This window comes from Gopherus flavomarginatus, chromosome 3 (genome assembly GCF_025201925.1).
Source record: "Gopherus flavomarginatus isolate rGopFla2 chromosome 3, rGopFla2.mat.asm, whole genome shotgun sequence".
Lineage (NCBI taxonomy): Eukaryota > Metazoa > Chordata > Testudines > Testudinidae > Gopherus > Gopherus flavomarginatus.
Genome location: NC_066619.1, coordinates 13028934 through 13041220, shown reverse-complemented (window position 1 = coordinate 13041220; position 12287 = coordinate 13028934). Strand labels below are relative to the sequence as shown.

General features: G+C 45.3%; 1 protein-coding gene across 11 annotated transcripts in view; it reads right to left on the bottom strand.

Annotated features, from left to right (window-relative positions):
• Positions 1–375: 375 nt before the first annotated feature.
• Positions 376–12287, bottom strand: part of LOC127046497 (urea transporter 2-like) — a 44300-nt gene continuing 32388 nt past the window's right edge. For all 11 annotated transcript variants that reach the window (XM_050943591.1, XM_050943594.1, XM_050943592.1 and 8 more), the window contains 4 exons: positions 5351–5498; positions 4338–4472; positions 2776–2825; positions 376–1861 (listed from right to left, as the gene is read on the bottom strand). In XM_050943591.1, coding sequence (XP_050799548.1) covers positions 1241–1861; positions 2776–2825; positions 4338–4472; positions 5351–5498 — 954 coding nt within the window. In that variant the 3' untranslated portion in view covers positions 376–1240. The remainder of the gene's footprint in view (positions 1862–2775; positions 2826–4337; positions 4473–5350; positions 5499–12287) is intronic.

Here is a 12287-nt window from a genome sequence, read left to right as displayed (position 1 = left end):
GCAGGAAAATACTGCCTGGTCACCTTGAATATTTCTCTTTTGGTGCTTGACTTACTTTACTTTCAAGGCCCTTCACAGCATATCCCAACCCTGCCTCACCTCTTTCATTCAGTTTCAAAATGCTGAATCTTGCCACCAGTCGGCCCAAGGTATCAACCTTCTTTGCCCACTTGTTACATTTTCAAATACCTTTGTGCTCTTTCCCATGTGGCCTCCTCACACCTGGGAGAAGCTCCTCATAAACACCCACCAGGTGTGGGTGAGCAGGCTCAGCCTGGCAGCAGGATCCAAGTGCAGAGGGACTTAGTGTGGGGGGATCCAGGTGGGGGTAGGAGAGTTCTCTGGGGGGCAGTCTGGGTGCTGGCCGCTCAGTGGGAGGTCTGGATGCAGGCCGCTCAGTGGGAGGTCTGGATGCACAGAAGCTCATTGAGGGTTCCAGGAGCAGTGGCAGTGGGACTCTGCAGGGGATCCAGGTGAAGGTGTTTGGGGCTCAGCGGGGAGGTCTAGGTGCAGGGGAGGTGCAGATCATTTGGGTGGGGGTGCAGGTGGTTGGGACTCAGTGGGGAGGGTGTCTGGGGGGCTCATTGGGGTGGTACAGATACAGAGGAGGTGGGGTTTGTCAGGGTGAGGGTTTGATAAGCCTGCTTAACAGGGAGCCCCAGCTTCTGCCAAGGGGATCCTCATGCTGGGCCCCCGCTTCCCCTAACCTCGCTTGCCCCATCCCCTTCTCTTCCCCATCCCATGCCCCTTCCCCATCCCATGCCCTTCCCCACTGCTCCATCTCCTCCCATCCCACCCACTTCCTTCCCCACTGCCTCTGCCGCCCCTGCCCCCACTTCCCTCATCCTCTTCTCTTCTCCATCTCATGCCCTTCCCCAATGCTTCATCTCCTCCCCATCCCACCCACTTCCTTCCCCGCTGCCTCCACTTCCCCCATCTCCTTCTCTTCCCCATCCCATGCCCCTTCCCCACTACACCATCTCCTCCCTTCCCCCTACCCCCACTTCCCTTATCCCCTTCTCTTGCCCATCCCATGTCCCTTCGCCATTGCTCCATCTTCTCCCCACCCCACCCCCTTCTGCCCCTGCTTCCCCCCTGCTCCAGCTTCCCCCATCCCCTTCTCTTCCCCATCCCATGCCCCTTCCCCACTGCTCCATCTCCTCCCCAGGCTTGGGGGGAAGGGGGTAAACCGCCATCCAGCACGAGCCAGCGGAGCGGAGTGGGGTGGGGTTGGGTTGCTCTACTTCCTGCCACCTGGTGATTGCAGGGTGGGTCTGACCCCGCACTCACAGGGTGGGGGAAAGTGAAGTAACTTGGCCCCCACCTGCTCCGCTCTGATCCCCTGGCTCCCAGCCTTGGGACTTGGGGGGTAGGAGGTAACTGCCACCCAGCACTCACTGGTGGCATGTCTGGGAGCTGGCGGAGTGGAGCGGGCTGGAGCCAGGTCACTCCACTTCCCACCGCCCGCTGAGTGCAGGGTGTGCCCGACCCCTGCTGCAGTCCCCCAGGATACATAGCTCAGGGGAGGGGATGGAGTGGGGGTGGGGCTGGTGCGGAGCAGAGGGGGGAAGAGATGGGGTGGGGGCAGAGCAGGGGTGGAGACAGCTTTCCTGGCTGGCTCAGCTGGCTGGGGGATCGATCTGGCCAGGGCCCCTTCTGAGTTTGGGCCCAGAGCCATGGCACCACTGGTGCCATCGTAAACCCAGTACTGCTTCTTCATCGTGAGGTAATACACTCGGTTGGCTTCCGGGTAAGTGACTTTGTTGAGAGGTAACTTGTAGATCGCGGAGATGTTTGTGTTTAGTAACAGAAAGGTGAATGCAGACAAGCAAAAAGCCCAGGTAAACGCTGCTAATCCGAACTGAAAAGAAGAGAATATTCATCATTTTAATCATTCTGTGACCCTTCTTAACTTAATCCTCCAGCCCCAAACATAATTCAAAGCTAGGTCTGCGATGAGCCTTCTCAGAGGCGTCTTGTTTTCCAAGTGGGTAGGTGCCTTTTTCCTCTTTACCAAAGCTTGTGGGATGATAACAACATTATGGGACTTGTCACATACGATGAGGATGGGCTGCACCGAGAATGGTGTATGACTAACGCCTTCCCTCTGTCATACTTATGCAACTCCAGTGAGGTCAAGTGTGAAGCGGGGCAGAATGTGGCCAGCAGGCTACAGAGCTGAATGCAGGAGTAAAAGCCAGGAAATTAACTCTGCCCTGGTTCTTGCACCAACGCCTTATGAGCACCTGGGCAAGTTGTTGTTGTCATCATGACAAATCCCAAAGGGACCTGGCTTCCTTGCAAATTGAGAGCCATCTGGATTAATCTCTGGCTAGGTCCTTAAGGTGGTCTACCTGGGCAAGTCACTTAGTCCTATATCCTCAAAGGCATTCAGGTGCCTAACTCTCATTGTGGGAGTTAGGCGCCTACATACCTTTGACGAGCGGGGCCTTAGTGTCTTCAGCTGTAAAATAGGGAGAATGAGCCCTACCTTGAGGGATGATTAGTTCATGTAGTGCCTGCACTTTGAAGATGAAAAGTTCTAAGTTATTTATAATATATTTTAATGAGCAGTGCAACTGTTCCATGAGGCAAAACCTGTTCCCGCTCTGGTGGAGTTCTGGGATGCCTGCTCAATGGGATTGGATGGCGCTGTATAAATAACCTGTTTACACCACATTGGAGATTAGGAAACGAAATATTGAGGATATAAATCTGTCTTCAGAAACACATCTCACTTCCCTGTTAGTTGGCCCCGAGCTATTAAAAACTTACCACGGAAAACATATTGGCTACAGCTGCTCCCAGATAGGCACAAAAGAATGCTGTGAAGAGACAGATAGACAGACAATTCCTGGTAAATACGATTACTCACGGCACTTGAAGAAATGAGTAAGGACAGTGATCTTGGGCAAGCCTTGCTACTACTCTTTACAGTTGCTTCCTCCTGTGATTCATGAGAGCCTAAGGATTAGTCTCATTCTGAATGCTACTTTTCACAGAGAGTGCGTGCGCCTTCCAACCATGCAAAAGGCACAATAGGTTGTGCCCAGAAATAGAAATGAAACAATGAAAAGATCTAATCTACCTGGATTTCAGGAAAGCAGTCCCACATGGGGTATTATTTGTTACATTGGAGAAGATGGGGATTAATAAGAGAACTGAAAGGTGAGTAAGGAACTGGTTAAGTGGGAGACTACAATGAGTCATGAACTATCAAGCTGGAGGGAGATTACTAGCGGAGTTCCTCAGGGATCAGACTTGCCACCAATCTTATTTAACATGTTAATTAATGACCTTGTTGCAGTTGTAACTGACTGCTATATTTGGGATCGGGAAGGAATTTTCCCCCAGGTCAGAGACACTGGGTTTTTTTCACCTTCCTCCGTAGGGTGGGTCACTTGCTGGTTTGAGTTACTGTAAATAGTGACTTCTCTGTAACTTGAAGTCTTTCAATCGAGATTTCAGGATTTTAGTAACTTAGCCAGAGGTTATGGGCATATTACAGGAGTGGGCGGGTGAGGTTCATGAGGTGAGCAGGAGGTCAGACTAATGATCATGATGGCTCCTTCTGGCCTTAAAATTTACAAGTCTCAGAGTGTGACTGTGGAAAGAGAATCATGGGAAACGTGTCTGCTGAAATTGCAAGGATGCACCTCGAAGGCTGGTATGAGATGGAAAACACTGTTTCCCCCTGTATCTTTTCTGTCTTTAGGACACAGCCAGACTATAATGGGAGCCAGTGAAGAAATCAAATCTCATTTACTGAATGAGCAAAGGGTCCATTCTGAGATCTACATGATGCAGACATACTGAAACCTGACCTGGAATTGCTTAATAAAGGCATTTCTGAAAGAACTCTGTGCTACCTCACAATACCACTCTCCATTTAAATAGGGATAGTAAGTTGTGTAATGTAGTTTCAGGTAGAGATGGATCAGTCTGGTGCTGATTGTCTCCAGAGTTTAGGCATGTCCATATCTGGGGAAATCGTTTGGGTCCATCCCTAGTTTCAGCTATACCAGCACGACATATTGAAGAGCATTGAACAGATACATTTTATACATCAGAACTTCTATCGATAAGTCACAATCATTAGGCAAACAGCTCTTCCTTTGGCATGGCTGAAGGCAAAGGTATGTTTGTTTTGACAGCATAAATTAGAGGGATGGCCCCTAATCAACACCTTTGATGGAAATAATCTTTAGCCTTGCCTAAGTTCATCTGCAGACCTAGCTGTGAACTTTGTGGCTTCACTCCTCTCTAGTACAAAAGCCTCCTGTATTTTTGTTTTCATAAGGAATCACCCCAGCCATAGACATCCACCAGGTACATACCACAGGCAATTGCTAGCAGGTGGGTCTGCCATGTCAGAGCATAGAACATGCCCCCGATAGCGATGCATGCGAGGCAACTGTTGTAACTCCACAAGCCAGCATAGATATTGCTAAAAGGTGCTGCTAGGCTCAGTGCTGTAAAGGAAGTTAGAAAAATGTCACTGCTGGGCTTAAGGAGTAAAAGAAGTTAAGAACTGGAATGAATCAGACTTGTAAAGGGTTCAGTTCTGTGCTCAGGGGTATCACTCCCATTGGGCCAAGCTCTGATTTCACTCCCGCTGGTGTAAATTCAGAGTTACTCCACCAAAGTCAGTGGAGTTACTCTGGACTTCCTTGGAGTGACTGAGAACAGAATCCCTGCTTCTATGAACTCACTGGAAGCTGATGAATGAAGGCAGATTTGGACCGTGAGGCCCAGATTCACAAAGGTATTTAGGCACCTAACACCCAGGGGAAGTTAGCCATCTAGGTACCTTTGTGAATCTGGGCCTAAATGCTTTCCCAGCCCTACATTTCAGAACCACAGAAATCTCTTGTTCTTTATGGAAGTGGTCAAAAAGATCAGTATATTTCTTGATTTTTTTTTGTTTTATTTGAACTTTACCACAAAATATATTTCATGTTTTCAAAGAAAAATTTCTAAACAAAATTTAAAATAAAAGACATTTGAAAAATTGTGTTTCATTTTGGTGTGTAAAAATCATTTGTGCTCTCTCTCTTTCTCGTTTTTTTTAACTGTTTGTCCATTCATAAAGGGGAGAGGAGAAGTGAAGATGTGAGAGTAGCTTTCCCTCCTCACTGCAACAAAATGAGTTTTTTTGAAATCTTGAAATTTTTCATCACAAACTCAAAACTTCAACCCAAGTGCTTTTTGAAAAAGTTTTCATTTTTGTCAAAAAAGCCATTTTTCCATCAGGAAAACCATTTATAGATTGCAAATGTTTCCACCGGCTTTAATTCTTTTCATTCTAAGTGATCGTGTATGACATTTGTAAGAGAGAAATCTGTAATACCTGCCAGCATCCCCACTGCTGATCCAATTGCAGCGTGCAAGCAAATGAGAGGAGAGGAGATGAATAAAGCAACCAGGAAGATGCCACCAGTCCAGGGATTATCACAGCCATACACCTGGCCGACGCCGACTGGAATGGATTGTAACAACTGCAGACATTTTTAAAGGAGAGGTTAGTGTACGGTACATAAGAACATAAGAACGGCCATACCGGGTCAGACCAAAGGTTCATCTAGCCCAGTATCTGTCTACCGACAGTGGCCAATGCCAGATGCCCCAGAGGGAGTGAACCTAACAGGCAATAATCAACTGATCTCTCTCCTGCCATCCATCTCCATCTTCTGACGAACAGACGCTAGGGACACCATTCTTTACCTATCCTGGGTAATAGCCATTTATGGACTTAGCCACCACGAATTTATCCAGTTCCCTTTTAAACATTGTTATAGTCCCAGCCTTCACAACCTTCTCAGGTAAGGAGTTCCACAAGTTGACTGTGCGCTGCGTGAAGAAGAACTTCCTTTTATTTGTTTTAAACCTGCTACCTATTAATTTCATTTGGTGACCCCTAGTTCTTGTATTATGGGAATAAGTAAATAACTTTTCCTTATCCACTTTCTCCACATCACTCATGATTTTATATACCTCTATCATATCCTCCCTTAGTCTCCTCTTTTCCAAGCTGAAGAGTCCTAGCCTCTTTAATATTTCCTCCCTTGGGACCCTCTCCAAACCCCTAATCATTTTAGTTGCCCTTTTCTGAACCTTTTCTAGTGCTAGAATATCTTTTTTGAAGTGAGGAGACCACAACTGTACACAGTATTCGAGATGTGGGTGTACCATGGATTTATATAAGGACAATAATATGTTCTCAGTCTTATTCTCTATCCCCTTTTTAATGATTCCTAACATCCTGTTTGCTTTTTTGACCGCCTCTGCACACTGCGTGAACATCTTCAGAGAACTATCCACGATGACTCCAAGATCTTTTTCCTGACTCGTTGTAGCTAAATTAGCCCCCATCATATTGTATGTATAGTTGGGGTTATTTTTTCCAATGTGCATTACTTTACATTTATCCACATTAAATTTCATTTGCCATTTTGTTGCCCATTTTGTTGCACGGTATATTGTTTGCATTGTTTTTGTACCCATGTTGGTCCCAGAATATAAGAGACAAGATGGGTGAGGTAATATCTTTTATTGCACCTACTTCTGAGGTGTTAATGCCCACTTCATTTTGAATATTTTCTTGCAACACGTGTTAACTTCTTATGCTTAACAATCAGGTCCACCTTGTATTTCGTTGTGACACTTGAGGTTTGTATGGACTGCAGTTAAGTGCCCGTGGCTGGCCCAGATCTGATGACTTGGACTAGGGCTGCTTGGGCTATGGGGCTGTACAGGGGAGGCTCTAGACATTTTTCTGCCCCAAGCATGGAGGCATGCCTTGGGAGGCACTCTGCTGGTTGCCGGTCCCGCGGCTCCGGTGGATCTCCCGCAGGCACCTCACCGAAGCCGCGGGACCAGCGAACCCTCCGCAAGCACGCCTGCAGGAGGTCCACCGGAGCCGTGGTACCAGAGGACCCTCTGCAGGCATGCTGCCGAAGGCGGCCTGCGTGCCGGCAACCGGCAGAACACCCCCCCTCGGCTTGCCACCCCAAGCACGCGCTTGGCATCCTGGGGTCTGGAACCGCTTCTGGGGCTGTATACCGTGTAGACATTCAGACTTTGGCTAGAGTCTGTGCTCTGGGACCCCGCAAATCAGGAGAATCTCGGAGCTCAAATATCTCCACAGCAATTAAACAGCCCCGCAGCCCGAATCAGCTGACCGGGTGCAGCTGAAGGTGGTTACTTGCAGTGTAGACATGCCCGCTAATTACCTTTCCCAGATCTGAGGAAGAACTCTGTGGTGCTTGAAAGCGTGTCTCTTTCACCAACAGAAACGGGTCCAACAATATTATCTCACCCATTTTGTCTCTCAGTTGTTAAAGAATTTGTTATTTCATTTTTCTGAGCATACAAACAAAACCCAAATGCATGGAAATTTCCCGTAGTAATGACACAGGGATTAGGAGGAGGAGGAAATCCTCCCTGTTAGGGCCTTATGCATCCGAGAGGAGAGCATTAGTAGTACTTATGGAGTGGAGTAGCAGATAAAGCCCATATTCGTCCCCCCCCCCCACTCATTTTGTGGCCCCATGAATCTGCACCGGACTTGTACCTCCAATGATGGAAAGGTTCTGTACAATTTAACAGGGATGAAGCTAATGGGATTCAATAACAAGACCTCCAAATACCTATCAAATTTAATAAAAATGCCAGCCTATTTCTATGCAGTGGAACTGTAGCCAGGTTGGTCCCAGGATATTAGAGAGATGCGGTAGGGGAGGAAGAAGCAGCTCCGTGTGGCTGGAAAGCTCGTCTCTTTCATCAACAGAAGTTGGTCCAATAAAAGACATCACCTCACCCACCTTGTCACTCTAACAACCTGTTAATAGTTTATTTTTTAATCAGCCTACAAAATTCTATAGCCTGGATATAGTTTTGGATCATCCTATAGAATTCAATAGAAAACATCTGTAGAAAATGTATCTATTAAATTCGACAGGGATTTTCCATAGTGAATGGCCACACTTCTGCCCCATCCACTTCCTTTAACTCCTGTGATGAGCCATGTAATTTTTAACCATGATGCACAGAGGATAGGAATTTAACTTTAACTGTGCTGGTCCTCCTTTATGCAGCAGATCTTCACAGAGACATAGATTTTAAGACTGGAAGGGATCATTATATCATCTAGTCTGCTCTCCTCTTTATCTCAGACCATAGAATTTCATCCAGTTACTGCTGAATTGAGAGCAATAACTTGTGTTTGACTAAAGGCCTCCAGTCTTGATGTGAAGACATCAAGATACAGAGAATCCACCACTTTCCTTAGTAGTTTGTTCCAGTAATTAATCAACCTCACTGCTAAGAATTTATGCCTTATTTGTGAGTGGAGTTTGTCTGGGTTTAACTTCCAGCCATTGATTCCTATTATGCCTTTCTCCACTAGGTTAAAGAGTCCTTTACTGTCTGGTATTTTCTTCGCATGAAGTGACTTATACACCAAGATCGAGCCATCTCTTGATTTTCTTTATTGATGTCAGCTAAACAGATTGAGCTCCTTAAGTCTCTCATTGCAACTGCTGCTCTCAGTCCTAATGCAACTGCTTCAGTGCATGCTGTGTTGTTGCAGAAAAAGCACCAGAAAGCACCACCCCCGCCAAAAAAAAATTCCATATGAAAGTTTACGGGAGAGTTTAGTCAGAGTAAAGTCCTGGCAGCAGAGCTGAAACTTAAACAGTGGAGTATTTCAAAGCCAGATCTCAGGCTTTCCCAGTGCTTACTACCAGTCTGTGTTCCTTGGTTGCCATCACCTGGATCTCTTGAGGATTTTAAATTTCATCTGATAGCATAGGACCTGATCTATTTCCCATTATAGTCCATGGGAGTCTTGCCATTGACCACAATAAGCGTCAGATCAGGCCCATGGTCCCTGGAGTTGAAGAAGGTTGTTTGTTGTTAGTCCCTCTCTTGCCCTTGAATTTCTGCATTCTAGGTCAGCACCTCAACATTCTCTTTGGCCTTTTGTTTCTTCTGAGACAAAAGAAATTAGAGAAAGAAACTAAGAGAGAAATTAGCCTAGTGTAAATAGGCCAAAGCTCCTTCAGACCTCCTGTCAAATTCAGGCTCTGCGATTTCAAACTTATCAGCCTCCTTTCACTTTGAGACAATGCAGTTATTTTGGGAATTCTATTCAGGCAGTGCCAGGGGGCTGACATGCCTGATCGTGACTCTCTGTCACTTACTCATATGCCCCTTATTGTCCCGCAGGGTTTTTCGCTCTGTGCAAACCTAACCAAGGGTTGTGTTAATCAGTAGTCCAGAAACGAGCCACATAGATAGTGAGCTTTGGTAGTCACCCGTTCAAAAGCACTGACAGCTTTCACTTTTTTCTGCTTTAGTCTGTGGACTTAAATATTGTAAGGTGAAGTCTCCAACCTAACATTTTTTCCACGACTGATGTTGTGTTCAGATATCGATAATAGAATAAATTGAAATCTGATGCTTTGGCCTCCCCACCTCCCCAAAAGGCCTCATTTTAATGAACATCAGTTCCATGGAAACGGCTCTTTCTGTCAGCAAATAGAACAGGAGTACTTGTGGCACCTTAGAGACGAAAGAATTTATTTCAGCATAAGCTTTCGTGGGCTACAGCTCACTTCTTCGGATGCATAGAATGGAACACACAGATAGGAGATATTTATACATACAGAGAACTTGAAAAGGTGGAAGTATGCATACCAACAGGAAGAGTCTAATCAATTGAGATGAGCTATCATCAGCAGGAGAAAAAAAACTTTTGAAGTGATAATTGAGATGATCCATAGAAAGTGTGAGGAGAACTTAACATAGGGAAATAGATTCAATTAGTGTAATGACTCAACCATTCCTAGTCTCTGTTTAAACCTAAGTTAATTGTATCTAATTTGCATATTAATTCGAGTTCAGCAGTCTCTCTTTGGAGTCTGTTTTTGAAGTTTTTTGGTTGCAAAATTGCCACCTTCAAGTCTGTCACTGAGTGGTTAGAGAGGTTGAAGTGTTCTCCCACTGGTTTTTGAATGTTATGATTCCTGATGTCAGATTTGTGTCCATTTATTCTTTTGCATAGAGACTGTCTGGTTTGGCCAATGTACATGGCAGAGGGGCATTGCTGGCACATGATGACATATATCACATTGGTAGATGTGCAGGTGAACAAGCCTCTGATGGCGTGGCTGATGTGATTAGGTCATATGATGGTGTCACTTGAATAGATATGTGGACAGAACTGGCATTGGGCTTTGTTGCAAGGATAGGTTCCTGGGTTAGTGTGTATGGTGTGCAGTTGCTGGTGAGTATTTGCTTCAGGTTGGGAGGCTGTCTGTAAGCAAGGACTGGCCTGTCTCCCAAGATCTGTGAGAGTTGTAGGTTGTAGGGTAGGTTGTAGTTCTTTGATGATGCGCTGGAGAGGTTTTAGTTGGGGGCTGTAGGTGATGGCTAATGGCCTTCTGTTATCTTTTTTGTTGGGCCTGTCCTGTAGTAGGTGGCTTCTGGGCAAATTAGATACAATTAACTTAGGTTTAAACAGATATTGGGAATGGTTGGGTCATTACACTAATTGAATCTATTTCCCTATGTTAAGTTCTCCTCACACCTTCTATGGGTCATCTCAATTATCACTTCAAAAGTTTTTTTTCTCCTGCTGATGATAGCTCATCTCAATTGATTAGACTCTTCCTGTTGGTGTGCATACTTCTACCTTTTCATGTTCTCTGTATGTATAAATATCTCCTGTCTGTGTGTTCCATTCTGTGCATCTGAAGACGTGAGCTGTAGCCCATGAAAGCTTATGCTGAAATAAATTTTTTAGTCTCTAAGGTGCCACAAGTACTCCTGTTCTTTTTGTGGATACAGACTAACACGACTGCTACTCTGAAGCCTGTCAGCAGATAGTTTTTACAGTTTTGGGTAGCCAGCTGGCATTTCTAGATGATCTTCTCTTTCACCTTTCAAGTCATTTGTGAAGATAAGAAGATGTTTCTAATTCTTTCCTTTAATATTAATAAATCTCCACTGAAGCAGGGTTTATGTGGTCTCTAATGAAGGTATTTTCCAAGAAAAGGCCCAGGCCAAATTCTTTGCTGTCATAAATTGGCCTCCTTCCATTCACTTCAAAGGAGCTTTATTCATCTCCCTCAGCAGAGAATCTGTTCTTTCCTTTGCACCCCAAACTCTCTTTGGAATCAATAGGCATTTGAGGTGTGCAAGTAATGCAGTGTTGGGGAGGTCACCGGCCACATATAGAGTACCGTATATACTTGTTCATTAGCCCGTTCGTTTATAAGCCGACCCCCAAAGATGGTTAGGTAAAAATGGCGAAATCTGTACGATCCTTTCATAAGCCGACTCTATATTTCAGCGGTTGGCAAACTTTGGCTCCTGGCCCATTAAGGTAAGCCACTAGTGGGCCTGGACGTTTTGTTTACCTGAGGTGTTCACAGGCACGGAGCCCCTCAGCTCCCAGTGGCTGTGGTTTGCTGTTCCTAGCCAATGGGAACTTCCCGCAGCTCCCATTGGCTGGGAACGGCTAACTGCGGACACAGGGAGCTGAGGGGTCCATGCCTGCAGACTCTCCAGGTAAACAAAACGACAATGTATTAAATAGTCAATGATTCCATAGAGTTTAAAATCATCAAATTTTGGTGTAGACCTGTTTATAAGCCAACCCCTGCTCTTTGATGCGGCATTTTTTTACCAAAAATATTTGGCTTATGAACAAGTATATGCGGTAATTTTCAGTTTTGGCTTGGTTCTGTGGCTCTCATTTGATGATGTGCCCTGTGGAGTTGTACTTTGTTTTATTGCTCTCTCTAAATTTTAAATTCTTGTTAGATGCTTATAAATAATATCTGTCATCATTGGGTTGTTTGTTTGTTTGTTCGCTACTTGGCAAAGGTTGATTTCCTTTTCCTATCTGTCTTAACAAGTTTTAAATGGAAATACCCATTTCTACAAGCTTTTTTGATACATTGGCATTAATTAATGATGGCGGCACAACTTTGGAAATAGCCCTGGTTGGTTAATAGTAGGGGGGCCACAAGAGTAGAAAAATTGTTTTGGTGTAGCTCCAGCATAAATATTGACTATAAAAAATCTGCATGTTTGCCTGAACATGAGTTTCTAAACATCTCCTTGTGATAGTGTGTCATGGTATAATTCCCCACTCTGAACCTTAGTGTCCAAATGATGGGGTACCAGCATGAATTCCTCTAAGCTCAATTACCAGCTTAGTACTTGTAAAGCTGCCACCAACCAGGAATTCCAGTGCCTGGTACACTCTGGTCCCCCCA